The sequence below is a fragment of the Ruditapes philippinarum genome, unplaced genomic scaffold (genome assembly GCF_026571515.1).
Source record: "Ruditapes philippinarum isolate M1 unplaced genomic scaffold, ASM2657151v2 ctg12919_1_1_1_1, whole genome shotgun sequence".
NCBI classification, from domain to species: Eukaryota; Metazoa; Mollusca; class Bivalvia; order Venerida; family Veneridae; genus Ruditapes; species Ruditapes philippinarum.
Genome location: NW_026858925.1, coordinates 2,107 through 25,432, shown reverse-complemented (window position 1 = coordinate 25,432; position 23,326 = coordinate 2,107). Strand labels below are relative to the sequence as shown.

Sequence of the window (23,326 nt, the reverse complement as noted above, 5' to 3'; positions counted from 1 at the left end):
TAACTATGGATCTCTTTTTTGTTATTTCATACTAGGTAATGAGGGTATACGGCGTAGTGTTGCCACACGTGACAATTAAGAAAAGTTTGTCCCTTCAGTCAGAACGTCAGTTTGCCTCTTTTTTCTCACCAGATGGGCCCAATATACTTTTTAACCCTGCGTAAAATCCAGATTTTCGGAGTAAGACTGGATGACATCGTACAACAACTCAACTTCCTAATTGACGAAGGTCAAACGATAGGTCCAGATGGTAAAAGGACAAACGGACCTGACGCTGTGCTGTCGATGGTAGACTGGACATTGCAGAATCAAGTTAATCAGACTCCTGCCTTGTCGATACACTCGGTAAGTTTTACAGCAAACTGTTTACAATGATATAATGGACAAACGGTTTGCAATAGTACCTATTATGGCTAAACTACCATTTACCACAATCGGAAATGCATTAGTACTATGAGTATACTTCTTAAATACCAGTACCAGTACTTGTCAACTTATGCAGTATTAGTACAAATACCAGTATTGTACCAGTACTTTTATTTTGGAAGTAATTAAGTACCAATAATTTTACATTTCACCATATTTTGCATACAGACTATTTAATATAAATGTCCACAACATAATTTTCTTGATATAAAAGTATATAGATAAATAGGATAATATATGTGATAAAACTTTACTCTTTCAATCTTTTATGAAAACCAAAGTTGTCCCTTTTTAATGCAGTACCAGTGCCACATTTTGAGACAGTAATTCAGTACCAGTACAAATAGCAGTAAATTTTTATGCGAGTAATTCAGTGACAGTACATTAGTACCAATACAGTACTTTCAAAATAAATGTGCAGTACCAGTAATGCATGTCTGTACACAATTAAAAATATCAGTAACTTAACTTGTTACTATTTTCTTAAAAAATAGTTGTACATGAATGGAGTTCTGAAATAAACTTTGAAACTAACTTTTTACAGTTAGATCAAACTAATTGAGTTGACATCAGACAAATAAAATTGCCGCTTTAAAATTCTTCAATTAATAAACGTCTAATAAATTTTTCGACGTCATTTGTTAACAAAGTGTTCAAATATATGACGTTCTTTAAATAGGTATATCTCAATAAATAACGTTTTGATTTGGAAATAGTTTTCACTCTCTTATTCAGAAAGAAAATCTCTACAAAAATGAGATAAAAACCAAATTTCATAAAAAAAATTCATTAAGACCGGTTTTTTCGCGTCGTGCGTCATTCCCTGCGGTCTGAAGACCGCAGGGTATTGGTACGCGTTTAACTTTTGAGGCATGGAGGAGCACGTGACCTGTTTTCGGTACATGGAGGAGCATGTGATCTGTAAACCGTACATGATTGGTTAATTGACCTTTTCGAAAACCAAGCTAAATACCGTTTGCCGGTACGTTACGGATTTACCTCTAGGGAATTGGTCCGAATTACACCTAATTAAGAACAAAAAACTAATTCGTGATATTTCTAATTTTCTATAATTATTTTACCGTTTACGGTGGAAAAACTTGAATGCCGTGTTTGAAAATTATCAATGTTTCTTTAAAACCTACATGTATATCTCAAATTTTAAAACAATAAATTGTTTAGACTGAAAATCTACAAAATTAAAATATTCGTAGTGGCATCTGCCATAATTAATAGCGATATTTTCCGCGTAAAACTTGTGTGTGTTTACTTTATTTTTGTTGCTCGGAATTATTCATAAATGGTAGACCTATTTAATCATTTTCTTAAAAGAAATAATTGTTTTATGTTCGACCTTCTCCGGTCTTCAACGTCACCAGTTTCCAAAGACCTTCTTCTATATTGATCGATTATTGTCAACTATATTCCTGATACAAACGTTTAATATACCCCATTTTCCAATTCAATGATTTTTTTAAGAGTTATGGCCCTTAAATATTATGATTTTTTTTAAAAAAAAGTTTTGCCGGGCTTCTTCTCTTAAACTACTTATGCAATTTGAGTGAAACTTTACAGGACAGATCGGAACCTCAAGTACTTGCGCATGTATAAACGGGTTTTCCGGGTTGAATGATTTTTGGCTGAGTTTTTTGCCGCTTGAATAAAAAAAAAGGCGGTTTTGGTCTGCTTCATTGGCATTTTTGTGTCGCCCTGCTATACAGTGTCTTTCAACATGCTACAAACAAGCCGAACTGTCCAATCATTCCTCCAAAACAATTTTGCTTGATTGGCTTTCGTCAGGGCTACAATATGATACTTGTCGTGTTTGGGGGTTTGGTGTACCCTCGCCACCGGAAAGAGACCATATGGGCGAGCAACAATATGGTCACTGATCGCTGTTGTACTTTTATAGATCCAGTCGGGTTCTGTCTGTTATAAGACCAGTCTGATTCAGACTCTTAATTTTCGACCTTACATGGGCCAGTCTAAATTTAAGTCGTGACCCAGTCTAATTTACTTTTCATTGAATCCAGTCTAATTTTACTTTCATGGATTTCAGTGTCATCTTATTTCCAAGGATCCAGTCTATTTAACTAGTTTTGATTTTAATATGCAAAGAAAATATGAAATAGATCTGTATTTAAGTTACAGTCCAAATAACTTCATCGAATACTAGTATATACATGTACATGTACATCCGTATGCAATAATGTACAATGTTAAAACATGTAATTTGAAAACACTTGTAATCGGGCCTGCGTTTGCATGTCATTTAAATGCAACAATGCATTTGTTGTGACCCTTCAGTGACCTGACTTTGACCCTCTCAGCTAGACACTCAAGTTTAAGACAACGCGGCGACTTCACCAAAACGTTTCATTAACACCAATCGTATTTAACATGCCTAATACAATAACAATGACAAAGTGGCTTAAGGTCTTATTACATGAAAAATATCTGGCGTTCATATTACAACAAAAAAGTTGCGATTCACATATTGTTACTCGAGTGTCAACTGAAGTGATAAAGAAAGTCCTGTATAATGTATTCCAGTTTTGATGGAGGTCAATAACCTAAGTACTAGAACTATCTTACAAAATTCCTCACCACCCACAACCTAAAATTGCTATGAAAACAATACTAATTAATATTGTCAGGAATCATAACTTTAATAGTTTGAAGGTCATTGGCAGCAATTTGGATTTCCTCGTTTTGGAGAGTCGGTCTTATATGAAAAAGTCGTTTAGATCGAACTCTCGACGGGTAATCCTCAAAGACCATTACAAGAGCTGTTTGTAAAACAGCGCTCTTTGACTATTATCTGTTCTTGACAGTAAGAAAAGGGTCATAACTCTGTAAACAGAAAAAAACAGAGATATAGGACCTGGGTCCATCTTGTTATATACCACAGGGGAATAAGTGTGTGAAGTTTTCATTCTATGTTACCGAACTTGCCCACAAATCTCAACCAAAGTGTGACGGCGACGGCGACGCCGGAAAAGTACAATAGCTCTCCTATTCTTTGAATAGTTCAGAATTCAAGAGAAAAGTTCTTACACAGAGTAAACCGGTGACCGTGTGTGGTATCATGATGTTACAGACGTAATAGTCTATGATGTCAGTGAACAAAAATGGAAATGTTCCACCTATGTGTAGTTCGTATAAACTCGCCAAAATTCGTCGATTTCCGTACAGAAAAGGACGATTTTACAGCTCATTGTTACATAGACGCTTATATAATATAGTGCAGAACAGAATTAACGGAATATGCCGAAAATTTACGAACATATGATTGATGAATTTAAATTGTTTTACGATCTTATAGAGGATCGTGTTTCACTTGTGGGAACTTAGATAAGTTAAAAATATTATATATATTCTCAACTTTCAATAGATCATGGGGAACTAGTTTGTCTTTGAAGACGTTGTGTACGTGCAGATTTTGATATTAGGTTGTGCATGCACAAGACTCTTGTTGCACCACTTCCAGGTTTAAAGTGGATTGATCTTGTTACTATTTTTAGATTCAATAGCAAAACACAAGGGGGAAGGTAAAATATGAAGTTTGAAACCAAAGTTTATTAAAGATATGAACATAAGACTTTGTATTCTGTACCTCTTTTGTTAAGTTTTTAAACACTTATGTAAAAGGGCGATCTTGTATTTTATTAAAGAGCTCTGTTGGACCGTATTTGGTACAAAAACGAATATGGTACAAATGTACCATATTCGGTCGAATATGGTACAAATGTACCATATTCGGACCGAATATGGTACAATTTTCGACCGAATATGGTACAAACATTGTACCATATTCGGTTGGAATAAGTTTTTTTCTATGCTCGCCAAAACGTATTTGGTACATACCAAAAAAACTCATAAAATGAAAATGGCCTACGTATATGGTACATAAATTATGTATTTTAATAAATGAAATAGTCTGCCGATGTGTAAACTTTTTTTCAAACTCAAATACATTGTATTAAACCTAATATTGGAAGTGACAAAAGTATCATCATCATCATCATCATCATCATCATCATCATCGTCGTCGTCGTCGTCGTCGTCGTCGTCGTCGTCGTCGTCGTCGTAACTAGCAGTAACAGAAACAGCTAACCTAACCACAACTTTACATGGATTTTGCTGGTTGTGTAACTGTTTCGCCCGGCTAGCTCAGTCGGTTGCGCGTCGTAGATTGGCACGCAGGCGGCCTGGGTTCGATTCCCGGCGGGCCAGATACTTTCGTGGAGATTTGGTCACGAAATGATTTCTACGGCCCATTCTTCCTCTACCGCTGTTTCAAAAGTAGGGCAGTTGTCAATTACTGGCGAATGTATCTGCTTAGTACTGGTTACTAAGTACTAGTACTCCTAAAGACTAGAGACGTGCTTGCTCCAGGTAACTCTGTAAAATTTTAAGGGATTATCGCATTTTTGGTTATGTTCATAGAGTGTGAACTTGAAAGGGTAAAGGTAGGCGAGCAAATCCATGAAGCGCGCCAGCGCTTCTTGGAAAATTTGATCGTTTAATACCCCTCGGTATTAATGCTTATATTTTTTAATACATTTTAATAATAATTGGTAGGTTTTGTCCAGATATGATTGCCTTTAAGCAAACGTCGTTGCAGGAATGTCGACGTCTCATTCGATTGGTCGAATGACGTCGCGTCAGCCATATTAATGATTTCGTGCATTGTTTGGGTCAATCTAAAAGACTTCTTTGACAAGAAGATATTGCATGAGAAAATCCGAAAAATATAACAAGAAATTGGGCCGAAAAAAATAACTAACGAAAATTCATATTTCATGCATTTGCAGTTGTTTTACGATTAGAATTTCTTCGATATAATTCAATATCCTTTGGTCAGTAGTTTTAGATTGACCCAAACAATTCACAAGATCATTAATAGCAATATGATGATGACGGCGATGTTTATCGGCCGACGATGATGATAATGATGATGATGATAACAAAATATTTGTGATGATGATGATGATGATGGCGATGTTTATTGGCCGATGATGATGATGATATTCTCATCGTCGTCATCATCATCACAACATCCTCATTAAATCGACCGAAAACATCGCTGTCATTATCATCACAAAAAAAACTTTTGTGATCACCATTACGATCATGATAATGGATATGATGATGTTGGTTTTGATGGTGATGATGAATGGTGGTGTTGTGAAGATAACAACGATGATGATCATTGGGGTGTTGATAATTGATGTGATGATGATGATGATGATGATGATGATAACAAACGTATTTTGATGATTTATGACAGCGATGTTTATCGGTCGATGATGATTATTATATAATGATGATGATTATGATGACAAATGTGTTTTGATGATGCTGACGGCGATTTTTATCGGTAGATTATGATGATGATGATGTGCTGACCGTCGTTATCATCATTTACAAAACTTTTGTCATCATCATCACCATCGACCGAAAAACATCGCAGTTATCATCATCACATTTTTGTGATCTTCATTACGATGATGATAATGGTGATGATGATGATGGTGTTGATGATGATGATGACCTTGATGATTGTGGTGATAATGATGGTGATGATGATGACAATGATGATAAAAGTTTGTGATGATGATGATGACGGTAATTTTGATCGTCGTCATCATCATCAAAACTTTTGTCATCATCATGACGATGATGATGATAATGGCGTTAATGGTGACGATGATGATGATGGTGTAAATGGTGACGATGATGATGTAATTGATGATGATGACAATGGTGATGATGATTGGGGTTTTGATGATTGTGATGATGATAACTGCGATGTTTATCGGCCGATGATAATGATTATAATGATGATGATGAAAAAAGTTTTTTATTGTGTTGACGCCAATGATTACCGACCGCCGATGATGATGATTATGATGATGATGATGATGATGATGATGATGATTATTTTCATGATGGAATTGATGACGTTGATGCAAATTGTAGTTATGATGATGATGATGATGATGATGATGATGATGATGATGACGATGATGATGATGACGATGACGATGATGATGGTGATGATGATGATGATGATGATGATGATGATGATGATGATGATGATGAGATGACGATGATGATTATTTTCATGATGGTATTGATGACGTTGATGCAAATTGTAGTTATGATGATGATGATGATGGTGATGATGATGGTGATGATGATGATGATGATGATGATGATGATGATGATGATGATGATGATGATAATGATAATGATAATGATGATGATGGTGATGATGATGAGATAACGATGATGATGATGATGACGATGATGAGTGTGTACCATATTCGGAACGAATGTGGTACATTTTTCATCCGAATATGGTACAAGTTTGTACCATATTTGGTCAGGCATTTTACCCCAAAACTGCAGAAACGTATATGGTACAATTAGACAGTTGTACCATATTCGGCCGAATATGGTACAAATTTGTACCATATTCGTTTTTGTACCAAATACGGTCCGACAGAGCTCATTTGACCCTAATATGATTGTTCCTTGAGATAAAAGTATGATTTTAAGATGGTGTCATATTTCCTATAAGAAACTTTAAAGTTTCAGTTCTTTGTTATGATGCTAAAAATAATTTTGAAAATATTCAAATTTTGTCAATTTTGTTTTAAAAACATCTTAAGGGGCATGATTAGAAGGTAAGAAGCAATAAATAAACTTAATACCATTACATTAAGCAAAAAAGTCGTAATATAGCCAATAATAAGTTCAAGGTCGGCTTGAATAGACTTTGCAAGACGTTCATTACGAACTTGAACATATTCTCTAGAATATATCATTTTCAACATATCTAGACGAGACAGCTAGAGAGGTGACTTTTGACTTTGCTTTCAACCACCTTTTGACATGTTTTAACCAACTTTTGACATGTTTAATAGACTTTTAACATTTTTAAACCAAATTTTTCAACAAACCCTTTTCAACAAACCCTTTTCAACAAACTTTTGAATTTTTTTCAACTAATTTTTTACTTTTTTCAGCCAACGTTTGACATCTTTTCAACCGAATTTTTACATTTTTTTTCATCACAATTATCACAAAGATCATCACACCGATCATATGTTACTTGAAAAAATTCAAAACTAAATGCAAGCAAGAATAATGAACGATTCCTCTGATTGGTTATTTTTGACGTCACGTGACGTTAAATTTGACGTCGTCGCGACGCATCTATTGCATCATAGCAACTAGTATTGTTGACATAATAATGTTAAGCACAACATATTATTAAAATAAAAATGGATGAATTCGTAGAAGAAAATCAGGCAGCTGAAGGAGTAAAACAAAACAACAAGATTCCACAAGCTAAAGGTTAGAAATGTTTTTTTTTTTGTATTAGTGATTGAAATTTAATTGATATTCAGCAAATAAACTCCATTTGAAAGATAAAATCATATGCAAAGCGAAATGAACGCTTGAATGTGATGGATAAAATTTATAGTATATGCAATATCATGTCTTTAAAACGTTTTATTGACCTATTGAACATATTGTTATTTTCATTTTATTTATTATAGTTATGGAATGCGGAGAAAATGGTGGTATCAAAAGAAGAAAAAGAAAACAATCTCAGAAACAATACGAGAGATGGGTAAAATATCGGGAACAGAAAAAATCCGAGAAGAAGATGAAAGCCTCATTAAATCAAGCAGCTTCAATTGCGGCTTTTTCCAATTTAAGAGCAGAAGCGACAGAGTTTGTGCCCCGATCTCAGGCTTCAAACCTGGGTCAGTTACCTCCATCTGTTAACATAAATGCCGAGCAGGAATGTGAGAAAACGCAGCTAGTGGAAGATGTTGTTGAAGTGCATGAAGAGAATACAAATAGCAGTATTGATGTATCTGATATCATTGTAGAATCAGAAAGTGAAATCGCAGATAACATTCACACTGACGAAGATGACTTGGACGCCGGCGTATTTGGAATATTAACAATCTACACTTCTAGTGAAATCCACGCCATTGTTGACAAGGTAAACAATACATTATTATTTTATTATCTTATTGTTCTTTAATAGTTTCATTTCATTATTGTTATCGGAAATAGACATTTTGTCTAATAATGAAATCACAATAATTATAATAAAATATAAAAATGACAGTAATTTAGGATATACACCTAATCGTTACAAGCATGAGACAGATGTTCTAATTTCAGTAGAAAAATAAAATTATCTTGTAATAAATTTAAATTAGACAGATCTCTTAATGTTAACAGAAGAATAAATATGTCTTTCAATAAATTTTAAATCTGATGTTTTATTCTACAGGAGACGATTTGCAAGAATTCTGATACTGCAGACACAACTGGATACTTCTATTTTTCACTCAAAAATTTGTAAAATTAATGTATTAGAATAATAAAGAAATATACATAATTCAGATTTTTAATTTCTTGTTGTTTTTGTTTTTATCGTAACTTGAATAAAAGTAAAACGTCCAGTTAACAGAGGAGGTATTTGAAAGTGTTTTTTTTTTCTTCTGCTCTTGAATTTCAGTGAGGAAAACGTTTTCGTAATAACCTGTTCTGGACGACGGTGCTATTCATTTCCTGCAGACCCTGCTTTAGTCAAGGCCATGCTTTATCAGATGTTGATAAGCAATCGCATTTTACAAACCATAAATTAAAACAAATTACATGCGCGTGTGGTGATGTTTCTATAAATAGCAACTTTAATTGAGTCAAAGAGACTTGCGGAAATGTGATTTTGCTATCAGCTGACAGTTTTGTATTTCAATAGACCTTTAATAACTACACAAATCTATAAAAAATCAATCAGTTTAATGTTACTTGTTGTTGGCTTATCGGCTCATGTCATATAACCCTCGCAGACATTAATATGAAACCATATAACCTATCAAAATCTTTTTTATACATATAACCAATAGTATATATTACCCAAACTATAATAAAATAAGCCCATTAAAGATAAGTAATCAAAAATCTACCAGAAACCAGATATTGAAATAAAATAAAATACGATATTTTTTTTTTATATTTCAATTTCAAATTTTGAAAGCGGCATTGTTTTTTGATATTCTATGAGTCATAAACAGCTTCAAGGTGCTTTTAACAATTTGTTGTTTCTGTAAAATAGTGATAAAAATCTTCTTTTATCAAAACATACGAATTGCAGAATTTATGTAATCTGTTTCAAACAGCAAATTTTAATTCTTGTTTTGTTTGCTTGTAAAACTGCCGTTTTTTTACTCTTATCGTCTATTTGAAATTTAAATATATTTTTTGTAACACGTACTTTTTGAGAGTGGTTTCAGTCGGACAGAACTGACTGCAGATTAATTCACCGATATGTTAGAATCTTTAATTCTCTATGAAAGAAACACTTAACCTGGAAACTTTTTATCCTTATTTTCTTGACACCGTGTTTGTATACTGGAATTGTGTATAATTTTTGTACAGATAATTTACTTTTATCACTGCATGTTCACCCTGTATTACCGACTACCCCAGAACCTAGAGGAAGTAAAGCGCTTGTGTACATACATATTGTTCAACTAGAATATTTTTAAAGGAACATTATCCAGTCCTTGTGAAGACAGTTTAAGGAAAAGAGATAGTTAAAAGTTATTTAAAAAAAAATCTTATATATTTTCCCCTTGGCGTTCCATTACCGACGACGCGCTGTATCCTCCGGTTTTCCTGTTAGCCGATTAACCACCACGAAACAATAGGGAAAGAAAAAAATCTGTTAAAATCAATGACTACCACATGTAAGACATGGCTCATTAGCGTAAAATTGCGTGTAAAACTTCTGAAATGTAAACTAATGATTGTGTTCTGAAGACCGCAGGGTATTGGTACGCGTTTAACTTTTGAGGCATGGAGGAGCACGTGACCTGTTTTCGGTACATGGAGGAGCATGTGATCTGTAAACCGTACATGATTGGTTAATTGACCTTTTCGAAAACCTAGCTAAATACCGTTTGCCGGTACGTTAACGGATTTAACTCTAGGGAATTAGTCCGAATTACACCTAATTAATTACAAAAAACTATTACGTGATATTTCTAATTTTCTATAGTTATTTTACCGTTTACGGTGGAAAAACTTGAATGCTGTGTTTGAAAATTATCAATGTTTCTTTAATATCTATATCTCAAATTTTACAAAACAATAAATTGTTTAGACTGAAAATCTACAAAATTAAAATATTCGTAGTGGCATCTGCCATAATTAATAGCGATATTTTCCGCGTAAACTTGTGTGTTTACTTTATTTTTTGTTGCTCGGAATTATTCATAAAATGGTAGACCTATTTAATCATTTTCTTAAAAAGAAATAATTGTTTTATGTTCGACCTTCTCCGGTCTTCAACGGTCACCAGTTTCCAAAGACCTTCTTCTATATTGATCGATTATTGTCAACTATATTCCTGATACAAACGTTTATAACCCCATTTTCCAATTCAATGATTTTTAAGAGTTATGGCCCTTTAAATATTATGATTTTTTTAAAAAAAGTTTTGCCCGGGCTTCTTCTCTTAAACTACTTATGCAATTTGAGTGAAACTTTACAGGACAGATCGGAACCTCAAGTACTTGCGCATGTATAACGGGTTTTCCGGTTGAATGATTTTTGGCTGAGTTTTTGCCCTTGAATAAAAAAAAGGCGTTTTGGTCTGTTCATGATTTTTGTGTCGCCTGCTATACAGTGTCTTCAACATGCTACAAACAAGCCGAACTGTCCAATCATCCTCAAAACAATTGCTTGATTGGCTTTCGTCAGGCTACAATATGATTACTTGTGTGTTTGGGTTTGTGTACCCTCGCCACCGGAAAGAGACCATATGGGCGAGCAACAATATGGTCACTGATCGCTGTTGTACTTTTATAGATCCAGTCGGTTCTTCTGTTATAGACCAGTCTGATTCAGTCTAATTTCACCTTCATGTGAGAAAACGCAGCTAGTCGAAGATGTTGTTGAAGTGCATGAAGAGAATACAAATAGCAGTATTGATGTATCTGATATCATTGTAGAATCAGAAAGTGAAATCGCAGATAACATTCACACTGACGAAGATGACTTGGACGCCGGCGTATTTGGAATATTAACAATCTACACTTCTAGTGAAATCCACGCCATTGTTGACAAGGTAAACAATACATTATTATTTTATTATCTTATTGTTCTTTAATAGTTTCATTTCATTATTGTTATCGGAAATAGACATTTTGTCTAATAATAAAATCACAATATAATAAAATATAAAAATGACAGTAATTTAAGATATACACCTAATCGTTACAAGCATGAGACAGATGTTCTAATTTCAGTAGAAAAATAAAATTATCTTGTAATAAATTTAAATTAGACAGATCTCTTAATGTTAACAGAAGAATAAATATGTCTTTCAATAAATTTTAAATCTGATGTTTTATTCTACAGGAGACGATTTGCAAGAATTCTGATACTGCAGACACAACTGGATACTTCTATTTTTCACTCAAAAATTTGTAAAATTAATGTATTAGAATAATAAAGAAATATACATAATTCAGATTTTTAATTTCTTGTTGTTTTTGTTTTTATCGTAACTTGAATAAAAGTAAAACGTCCAGTTAACAGAGGAGGTATTTGAAAGTGTTTTTTTTTCTTCTGCTCTTGAATTTCAGTGAGGAAAACGTTTTCGTAATAACCTGTTCTGGACGACGGTGCTATTCATTTCCTGCAGACCCTGCTTTAGTCAAGGCCATGCTTTATCAGATGTTGATAAGCAATCGCATTTTACAAACCATAAATTAAAACAAATTACATGCGCGTGTGGTGATGTTTCTATAAATAGCAACTTTAATTGAGTCAAAGAGACTTGCGGAAATGTGATTTTGCTATCAGCTGACAGTTTGTATTTCAATAGACCTTTAATAACTACACAAATCTATAAAAATCAATCAGTTTAATGTTACTTGTTGTTGGCTTATCGGCTCATGTCATATAACCCTCGCAGACATTAATATGAAACCATATAACCTATCAAAATCTTTTTTATACATATAACCAATAGTATATATTACTCAAACTATAATAAAATAAGCCCATTAAAGATAAGTAATCAAAAATCTACCAGAAACCAGATATTGAAATAAAATAAAATACGATATTTTTTTTTTTATATTTCAATTTCAAATTTTGAAAGCTGCATTGTTTTTTGATATTCTATTAGTCATAAACAGCTTCAAGGTGCTTTTAACAATTTGTTGTTTCTGTAAAATAGTGATAAAAATCTTCTTTTATCAAAACATACGAATTGCAGAATTTATGTAATCTGTTTCAAACAGCAAATTTTAATTCTTGTTTTGTTTGCTTGTAAAACTGCAGTTTTTTTACTCTTATCGTCTATTTGAAATTTAAATATATATTTTTTTGTTACACGCAATTTTTTGAGAGTGGTTTCAGTCGGACAGATCTGACTGCAGATTAATTCACCGATATGTTAGAATCTTTAATTCTCTATGAAAAAAACACAAAACCTGGAAACTTTTTATCCTGTTTTCTTGACACTGTGTTTGTATACTGGAATTGTGTATAATTTTTGTACAGATAATTTACTTTTATTACTGCATGTTCACCCTGTATTACCGACTACCCCAGAACCTAGAGGAAGTAAAGCGCTTGTGTACATACATATTGTTCAACTAGAATATTTTTAAAGGAACATTATCCAGTCCTTGTGAAGACAGTTTAAGGAAAAGAGATAGTTAAAAGTTATTTTTAAAAAAAAAATCTTATATATTTTCCCCTTGGCGTTCCATTACCGACGACGCGCTGTATCCTCCGGTTTTCCTGTTAGCCGATTACCCACCGTGAAACAATAGGGAAAGAAAAAAATCTGTTAAAATCAATGACTACCACATGTAAGACATGGCTCATTAGCGTAAAATTGCGTGTAAAACTTCTGAAATGTAAACTAATGATTGTGTTCTGAAGACCGCAGGGTATTGGTACGCGTTTAACTTTTGAGGCATGGAGGAGCACGTGACCTGTTTTCGGTACATGGAGGAGCATGTGATCTGTAAACCGTACATGATTGGTTAATTGACCTTTTCGAAAACCTAGCTAAATACCGTTTGCCGGTACGTTACGGATTTACCTCTAGGGAATTGGTCCGAATTACACCTAATTAAGAACAAAAAACTAATTCGTGATATTTCTAATTTTCTATAGTTATTTTACCGTTTACGGTGGAAAAACTTGAATGCTGTGTTTGAAAATTATCAATGTTTCTTTAATATCTATATCTCAAATTTTACAAACAATAAATTGTTTAGACTGAAAATCTACAAAATTAAAATATTCGTAGTGGCATCTGCCATAATTAATAGTAAACTTGTGTGTTTACTTTATTTTTTGTTGCTCGGAATTATTCATAAAATGGTAGACCTATTTAATCATTTTCTTAAAAAGAAATAATTGTTTTATGTTCGACCTTCTCCGGTCTTCAACGGTCACCAGTTTCCAAAGACCTTCTTCTATATTGATCGATTATTGTCAACTATGTTCCTGATACAAACGTTTATAACCCCATTTTCCAATTCAATGATTTTTAAGAGTTATGGCCCTTTAAATATTATGATTTTTTTTAAATTTTTAAAGTTTTGCCCGGGCTTCTTCTCTTAAACTACTTATGCAATTTGAATGAAACTTTACAGGACAGATCGGAACCTCGAGTACTTGCGTATATATAACGGGTTTTCCGGTTGAATGATTTTTGGCTGAGTTTTTGCCCTTGAATAAAAAAAAAGGCGTTTTGGTCTGTTCATGATTTTTGTGTCGCCTGCTATACAGTGGCTGCAACATGCTACAAACAAGCCGAACTGTCAAATCATCCTCAAAACAATTGCTTGATTGGCTTTCGTCAGGCTACAATATGGTCACTTGTGTGTTTGGGTTTGTTTACCCTCGCCACCGGAAAGAGACCATATGGGCGAGATACAATATGGTCACTGATCGCTGTTGTATTTAGATCCAGTCGGTTCTTCTGTTATGGACCAGTCTGATTCAGTCTAATTTCACCTTCATGTATCCAGTCTAAATTTAAGTTCGTGGACCCAGTCTAAATTTACTTTCATGAATCCAGTCTAATTTTACTTTCATGGATTCAGTGTCATCTTATTTCCAAGGATCCAGTCTATTTAACTAGTTTGATTTTGATATGCAAAGAAAATATGATAGATCTGTATTTAAGTACAGTCAAAATAACTTCATCGAATACTAGTATATACATGTACATCCGTATGCAATATGTACAATGTTAAATGTAATTTGAAAACACTAGTAATCGGCGCTGCGTTTGCATGTCATTTAAATGCAACAATGCATTTGTTGTGACCTTCAGTGACCTGACTTTGACCCTCTCAGCTGACACTCAAGTTTAAGACAAGCGGCGACTTCCCAAACGTTTCATTAACACCATTCATATTTAACATGCCTAATACAATAACAATTGACAAAGTGCTTAAGGTCTTATTACATGAAAAAATATCTGGCGTTCATATTACAACAAAAAGTGCCGATTCACATATTGTTACTCGAGTGTCAACTGAAGTGATAAAGAAAGTCCTGTATAATGTATTCCAGTTTTGATGGAGGTCAATAACCTAAGTACTAGAACTATCTTACAAAAATTCCTCACCACCCACAAACTAAAATTGCTATGAAAACAATACTAATTAATATTGTCAGGGAATCATAACTTTAATAGTTGAAGGTCATTGGCAGCAATTTGGATTCCTCGTTTTGGAGAGTCGGTCTTATATGAAAAAGTCGTTTAGATCGAACTCCGGACGGGTAATCCTCAAAGACCATTACAAGAGCTGTTTGTAAAACAGCGCTCTTGACTATTATCTGTTCTTGACAGTAAGAAAAGGGTCATAACTCTGTAAACAGAAAAAAACAGAGATATAGGACCTGGGTCCATCTTGTTATATAACCACAGGGAATAAGTGTGTGAAGTTTTCATTCTATGTTACCAACTTGCCCACAAATCTCAACCAAAGTGTGACGGCGACGGCGACGCCGGATAAGTACAATAGCTCTCCCTATTCTTTGAATAGTTCAGAATTCAAGAGAAAAGTTCTTACACAGAGTAAACCGGTGACCGTGTGTGGTATCATGATGTTACAGACGTAATAGTCTATGATGTCAGTGAACAAAAATGGAAATGTTCCACCTATGTGAAGTTCGTATAAACTCGCCAAAATTCGTCAATTTCCGTACAGAAAAGTACTTTTTCAGCCAACGTTTGACATCTTTTCAACCGACTTTTACATTTTTTTTCATCACAATTATCACAAAGATCATCACACCGATCATATGTTACTTGAAAAAAATCAAAACTAAAGACAAGCAAGGACAATGAACGATTCCTCTGATTGGTTATTTTTGACGTCACGTGACGTTAAATTTGACGTCGTCGCGACGCATCTATTGCATCATAGCAACTAGTATTGTTGACATATTAATGTTAAGCACAACATATTATTAAAATAAAAATGGATGAATTCGTAGAAGAAAATCAGGCAGCTGAAGGAGTAAAACAAAACAACAAGATTCCACAAGCTAAAGGTTAGAAATGTTTATTTTTGTATTAGTGATTGAAATTTAATTGATATTCAGCAAATAAACTCCATTTGAAAGATAAAATCATATGCAAAGCGAAATGAACGCTTGAATGTGACGGATAAATTTAAAGTATATGCAATATCATGTCTTTAAAACGTTTTATTGACCTATTGAACATATTGTTATTTTCATTTTATTTATTATAGTTATGGTATGCGGAGAAAATGGTGGTATCAAAAGAAGAAAAAGAAAACAATCTCAGAAACAATACGAGAGATGGGTAAAATATCGGGAACAGAAAAAATCCGAGAAGAAGTTGAAAGCCTCATTAAATCAAGCAGCTTCAATTGCGGCTTTTTCCAATTTAAGAGCAGAAGCGACAGAGTTTGTGCCCCGATCTCAGGCTTCAAACCTGGGTCAGTTACCTCCATCTGTTAACATAAATGCCGAGCAGGAATGTGAGAAAATGCAGCTAGTGGAAGATGTTGATGAATTGCATGAAGAGAATACAAATAGCAGTATTGATGTATCTGATATCATTGTAGAATCAGAAAGTGAAATCGCAGATAACATTCACACTGACGAAGATGACTTGGACGCCGGCGTATTTGGAATATTAACAATCTACACTTCTAGTGAAATCCACGCCATTGTTGACAAGGTAAACAATACATTGTTATTTTATTATCTTATTGTTCTTTAATAGTTTCATTTCATTATTGTTATCGGAAATAGACATTTTGTCTAATAATGAAATCACAATATAATAAAATATAAAAATGTTCTAATTTCAGTAGAAAAATAAAATTATCTTGTAATAAATTTAAATTAGACAGATCTCTTAATGTTAACAGAAGAATAAATATGTCTTTCAATAAATTTTAAATCTGATGTTTTATTCTACAGGAGACGATTTGCAAGAATTCTGATACTGCAGACACAACTGGATACTTCTATTTTTCACTCAAAAAGTTGTAAAATTAATGTATTAGAATAATAAAGAAATATACATAATTCAGATTTTTAATTTCTTGTTGTTTTTGTTTTTATCGTAACTTGAATAAAAGTAAAACGTCCAGTTAACAGAGGAGGTATTTGAAAGTGTTTTTTCGTCTGTTGTGAAAACGTTTTCGTAATATTCTGTTCTGGACGACGGTGCTATTCATTTAGTGCAAGCCCTGCTTTAGTCAAGGCCATGCTTTATCAGAATGTTGATGATAAGCAATCGCATTTTACAAACCATAAATTAAAACAAATTACATGCGCGTGCGGTGAAGTTACTATAAATAGCAACTTTAATTGAGTCAAAGAGACTTGCGGGAATGTGATTTTGCTATCAGCTGACAGTTTGTATTTTAATAGACCTTTAATAACTACACGAATCTATAAAAATCAATCAGTTTAATGTTACCTGTTGTTGGCTTATCGGCTCATGTCATATAACCCTCGCAGACATTAATATGAAGCCATATAACCTATCAAAATCTTTTTTATACATATAACCAATAGTATATATTACTCAAACTATAATAAAATAAGCCCATTAGAGATAAGTAATCAAAAATCTACCAGAAACCAGATATTGAAATAAAATAAAATACGATATTTTTTTTTTATTTCAATTTCAAATTTTGAAAGGTGCTTTTTTTTGATATTCTATGAGTCATAAACAGCTTCAAGGTGCTTTTAACAATTTGTTGTTTCTGTAAAATAGTGATAAAAATCTTCTTTTATCAAAACATACGAATTGCAGAATTTATGTAATCTGTTTCAAACAGCAAATTTTAATTCTTGTTTTGTTTGCTTGTAAAACTGCAGTTTTTTTACTCTTATCGTCTATTTGAAATTTAAATATTTTTTTTTGTTACACGCAATTTTTTGAGAGTGGTTTCAGTCGGACAGATCTGACTGCAGATTAATTCACCAATATGTTAGAATCTTTAATTCTCTATGAAAAAAACACAAAACCTGGAAACTTTTTATCCTGTTTTCTTGACACTGTGTTTGTATACTGGAATTGTGTATAATTTTTGTACAGATAATTTACTTTTATTACTGCATGTTCACCCTGTATTACCGACTACCCAAGAACCTAGAGGAAGTAAAGCGCTTGTGTACATACATATTGTTCAACTAGAATATTTTTAAAGGAACATTATCCGGTCCTTGTGAAGACAGTTTAAGGAAAAGAGATAGTTAAAAGTTATTTAAAAAAAAAATCTTATATATTTTCCCCTTGGCGTTCCATTACCGACGACGCGCTGTATCCTCCGGTTTACCTGTTATATAAAACAAAATAAATAAATAAATAAATAAATAATTGAATGAATGAATGAATGAATGAATGAATGAATGAATGAATGAAGGAAGGAAGGAAGGAAGCAAGGAAAGAAGGAAGCAAGGAACGAACGAACGAACCGACCGACCGACCGACCGATCGATCGATCGATCAATCGATCAAAAATTTAAAAAAATATATCAACAGTTAATTTTATATAATAAATTAAATGCAGTTTTGTGATGGTTATTACAATTGCAAGTTCTACTGATTAATTTTATTGTTGTATATTTCTGCATTCAATATAATACAATGTATAATGTTTTTACTTTTTTGCCCGTCAAAGATCTGTGTTCATAAAAAATCAGTTTTAAATCGATATTTATTTATAACACCAGATTGATTACGGTCTAACTCTCGTTATATATGAGGCTTATCGTACACTTATAACAACCACTGGGTAATAAAAGTCATAACTCGGTTTTACAATAAATATACAACGATTAAAGCATGGGAAAAATTATCATTTTTTTATACATGACAAATTGTTTAGACTGACATATTTTTGGCACCAATCCATAATTCTCGTAGAAAATATGATTTTATAAAAAAATATCGAGTTTTTGTTTAATATAAGACGTAAATATTTTCCCTCGAAACAATGGCGCTTTTACAGCTCTGAGAAAACTTGATATTTTTCAAAGTATGCATCGTCTGCACTTAAACAATGACGTTACACAGACGGAAAGGGTGTAAGTTACAATAATATACTTTAAAACAAATACAGGGGCTTTTATCTATTATTTATTCGGCGTGCATGGTTCTTTAGTCTTATAGAAATGAGGAGGGAAACAAAGTAGTTTATGAGATGGCTTTTACGAGTTATTGTCAGCAAGTAAATGATAATAATTACATCTGTTATCCAAACCTTTATGTTCTTATCTATATATTTATACCTTACTGCTTATTGTAAAATGACAAATTAGGGGGGAAAGTATCTTTGAAGAATATTTTTGTTAGTTTATTGGATATGATTTGTAAAGTAATCGATATTTTCGTGCGTTTTGTTTACAGAGAAATGATTTAGTAACACACGATATGGATAGGAATCTTGTCATCCTTAATGCCATAAAAATGTTTGTTTTCGTTGTTCCTCTTTATGTTTAACTACGAAAGCCTAATACTGTCAAATAAAATAAAAAAAATAAAAATGCAAAGGCGTTATAACGCGAATAAAGGCATTATTACGCGAATCAAAAGGCGTAATAACGCAAATAAAGGCGATATAACGCGAATAAAAAGGCGTAATAACGCGAAAAAAGGCGTTATAACGTGAATCAAAAGGCGTAATAACGCAAATAAAGGCGTTATAACGCGAATTAAAAGGCGTAGTAACGCATTTATATAGGGTTAACGCACGTTTTTCCGTGTTATAACGTCTGCAGAGCCCCGAGGAACGGTTGGTGCCCGAGCCCGGTAGGGCGAGGGCTCCAACAGTTCCGAGGGACTCTGCAGACTTTATAACACGAAATAAACGTGCGTTGACGCTATTATAGCATAAAATTTTAAAACAGATTCATGATGTATATTATATATAAAACACAAACATTAAATCCTTATGCTTGAACGGTATTTATCCAACTTTACATGTTTTACGTATGCGTTTTATTTTTTCCGGGGCCAACAACTTGAGAACCGAACGAAAGTTAGAATTTTAATTGATTTAACAAAGTTTAACTTTGGAGATATATTAACTTAAGAAAAACATAACATTACTCTACCAAAGACAAAACAGGCGCCTCAGAAATTCCTAGAATGGTTACAGATTGGCGGTAGGAAAAAGATCAGTGACATCAAGATTCAATTTCAGAATCGGTTTTTTAAGCACGCAAGTTTAAAAAAAATCAGGCATAAAACATTATTCTCTCAAAGAAAGATAATGAACATTTATCAATATAAACGTCAATAAAACAACGTTTTCTTATATTCATTTTGTGCTTTCCATTTTTGTAAGTTAATCGGGGGATTAAACTGAATGACAGATTCTATTTGTTTACCCTGTTTGCAGGTATTCTCGCGGTACTAAGGAAATAAAGTCATATAATGACAAACAAAATATTTACCTTGTTGTTCTTTCCTTTTCTTCATCCAAGTTAACCAATAATTGATTTATTTACATGAAAAAAATCGATATAAAACATTTCAATTTTATTTTCCGCCATTTTATAAACAGGTACCCTGACCTTGACCTTTGAATAGAAGTTATTTATATTCTCGCGGTAAAAATCTATACCATACAGTAGGCTTTCAGCAAGTCAAAGATGTATAAACTACCTAATGCAATTAACTGAACAATAACTGTACTAAAAGTTTCAACAAGTGTGACTTTATAATTAATGCAAAAACATGTCTTTAATCAAATTTGTCTGAGCACAAGGTAAGTTGATTTGTAATATTTCCTGTCACATGAGTTATTCTTCAGTTACACAATGTGGGCATCTGAACACAGTAGCCCTTCTTACTACTGTAATTGGTGTACAAAATCTAAGATGTACCCAATGTGAGCAAAAATTACACTGAGCCCACTTTGTGAAGACAATACTAACACAATGCTTGAGTTGAGTGGGTGTGTAGAGCTTGCAGACACAACATTTGTCTCTCTCCTCTATCTCAATATCAGTATCACTGTCTGACATATGTGATGGAGAGTCCAAAGAAATAGGTACTCCTGTCTTAGATGTTCCAGATGTGCTAGGAACTAGTTCTTCATGCTCCTTACTCTTCCTCTGCTTCTTAGACGGTGTTTGTATGGGATTTTTTTGTCTATTTTGAACTGTTTTCTCAGATTTGGCACCCTTAGACTTCCTTTGATTTTGCAGAATATGTGTATTTCTTTCATTTAACAGATTTCCCATTATGTATGGTGGAATGAATTTTTTCTTAGGTCTTTGTTTGACAGTGTTAATTTGTCTCTTTGCAAAGAAAGTGACAGACTCATCATACAAAATGGTTTCTTGCGAGTCAGAGGGCTCTTCTGGTTGCTGTGGTGCCTTTTCGGTTGATTCAACTTGTGTATCCAGTCCCTGGCACTGATCATGATTTTCACTGGAATAAATTGATGAAGGTGCAGTGTCACTCTTGGAAATTTGAGACTCATCAAATGGATATATTCCTGATTTTTTGAAAGCTGATGTGATGTTTGATGGAGAGAAAGCTTTCAAGTACGGCTTAGAAGTTAGTGAAGCAATTTCATATTTGGTGATGTATACACCCGGGTTATGCTGCAAATACTGTTGACACTCAGTGTAGTAGAAGGCTTTGAATGGGCCATAAACACCAACATCCAGTGGTTGCGTGAGATGACTGGTATGTGGGGGAAGTACAAAGAGGACCACATTCCTCTGTCTAGCCCACTCATTCAAAGTCAACGATAAATGACTTTTGTGCCCATCATACAGGATCAATGTGGCTGGTCTATCTGAAGAGACAGAATCAAGGTTACAGTGCTTCGCAAGATGTCTCGTGACATAATCTTCAAAAATTTCACCATTCACCCAACCACTATCCGACATTGTACCATCTGCACCAGGTTGAGCACCTTCCATGAACTGAGAATTAAACCTTTTCCCAGGGAATATATAAAAAGGAGGCACATGATTTCCAAGGGCATTTGCTCCTCCTATTATTGTTACATTGGAAGATCTTGGGGAGGTAATTGCCTGAGGTTTATCATTTTTCCCACAAACAATTTTAGGTGGTGAGTGCTGGGTGCTTACTCCTGTTTCATCTATATTATAGATTCTTTCAGGTGAATTGATTAAGTCATTGTCATCTAGAATATTCTTCAGTTTTTTGAAATAGTTGTTTATTTTTTCTTCAGAGGCACCTTTAGCTCTGGCCAAATCAAGCTTTTGAGGCTTGACAGCTTTCAAGTCTGGGTTTCTTTTCATGAAACTATAGTACCACACAGTACTTAAACCATCCTTCGCAACAACTTTCTTCCCCATTGACCTGGCATAGTCAGCAGCCATAAATCTTATGTTGGTCATGGTGTAGCCATATCCGATACTGGCCATATACTTTATATGCTGTGCTAGCTTGTCCTCCTCCAGAGAAGACAATAGAGTCTCTGGTCCAGGACGTGCCTCAAGGGTGACATTATGTCTAGTCCTGTCTCTCAAAGTAGACTCCGGGACATGGTACACTCTAGATGCCCGATAAACAGACATGCCATTTGAAACACAAGCTGCATAGGCTCTCTTAAGGCTTTCCTTGTCATATGGCTGCTTAAGCCTGCTTTGGGACCCCTGAAAAAAAAAAAAAAATCTATGGTATGGTATAGGTTTTGAAGTTTTAGGCAACAACAACAACAACAACAAATGGAGTCCTGTCAGCAGACGGAAGATGTCAATCTTAAAATGGAGGAAAGTTACCAAAGAATAGACATTTTTGTGAATGATTTAGTTAAAGTTTTGCATTTACAAGGTAAAATTTGTGATTTACTTACCTTTAGTCGGTTCATTACTGTAAAATGTTACTCAAAACACTGCTGAATAAAAGTAGGTCACAAATATTTACTATAGGTGGCGCTGTGATTCAACCTCGTGAAAAATAAAAATAACGCGAGAATAGATTTAACGCGAGAATACCAGCAAAGAGTATACATTGACAACTGTCCGTTTCTAAGAAAGGGCGACAACCAAGATAAGCGGCGATGTCTATACGCCGTATTGCCGGCATAATTACTTGAATATGCGACTGAGGCCCTCGAATTAATAATTCCAATATAACAAGAGCGCATGACTCTGGCAAACAGGCCAAATTGTCATTTTTTGTTTGTTTTCTGGGCCCTGCATGTATTGCGCATAGGTAAAACCGGGCTATAACAAGAGCGCGTGACTATGTTAACGCATGGTTTTGGCCCCGTTATAACATGGGCAAAAGAGGGAAAAATAGCCGATTTTATGCTATAATTCGCGTTATAAC

General features: G+C 33.8%; 3 protein-coding genes and 1 long non-coding RNA gene across 4 annotated transcripts; 3 read left to right on the top strand and 1 right to left on the bottom strand.

Moving 5' to 3' along the window:
- The first annotated feature begins 7,659 nt into the window (after positions 1 to 7,659).
- On the top strand, positions 7,660 to 8,866 carry LOC132754690 (uncharacterized). Its single transcript, XM_060745349.1, has 3 exons — positions 7,660 to 7,794; positions 8,001 to 8,455; positions 8,753 to 8,866. The coding sequence occupies exons 1-3, from the start codon at positions 7,722 to 7,724 to the stop codon at positions 8,822 to 8,824; spliced, it is 600 nt and encodes a 199-aa protein (XP_060601332.1). The 5' UTR covers positions 7,660 to 7,721; the 3' UTR covers positions 8,825 to 8,866.
- Positions 8,867 to 11,401: 2,535 nt separating this feature from the next.
- LOC132754689 (uncharacterized) lies at positions 11,402 to 12,003 on the top strand. Its single transcript, XR_009629116.1, has 2 exons — positions 11,402 to 11,596; positions 11,890 to 12,003. It is a non-coding gene; the product is annotated as an uncharacterized LOC132754689 (long non-coding RNA).
- Positions 12,004 to 15,992: 3,989 nt separating this feature from the next.
- LOC132754688 (uncharacterized) lies at positions 15,993 to 17,062 on the top strand. The gene is made up of 3 exons (XM_060745348.1): positions 15,993 to 16,065; positions 16,269 to 16,723; positions 16,969 to 17,062. The coding sequence occupies exons 1-3, from the start codon at positions 15,993 to 15,995 to the stop codon at positions 17,038 to 17,040; spliced, it is 600 nt and encodes a 199-aa protein (XP_060601331.1). The 3' UTR covers positions 17,041 to 17,062.
- Positions 17,063 to 20,811: 3,749 nt separating this feature from the next.
- On the bottom strand, positions 20,812 to 23,008 carry LOC132754687 (uncharacterized; the record flags this gene model as incomplete). Its single annotated transcript, XM_060745346.1, is given in 2 exon segments — positions 20,812 to 22,647; positions 22,848 to 23,008. Coding segments are annotated over 2 exon segments (1,851 nt in total).
- Positions 23,009 to 23,326: the final 318 nt, after the last annotated feature.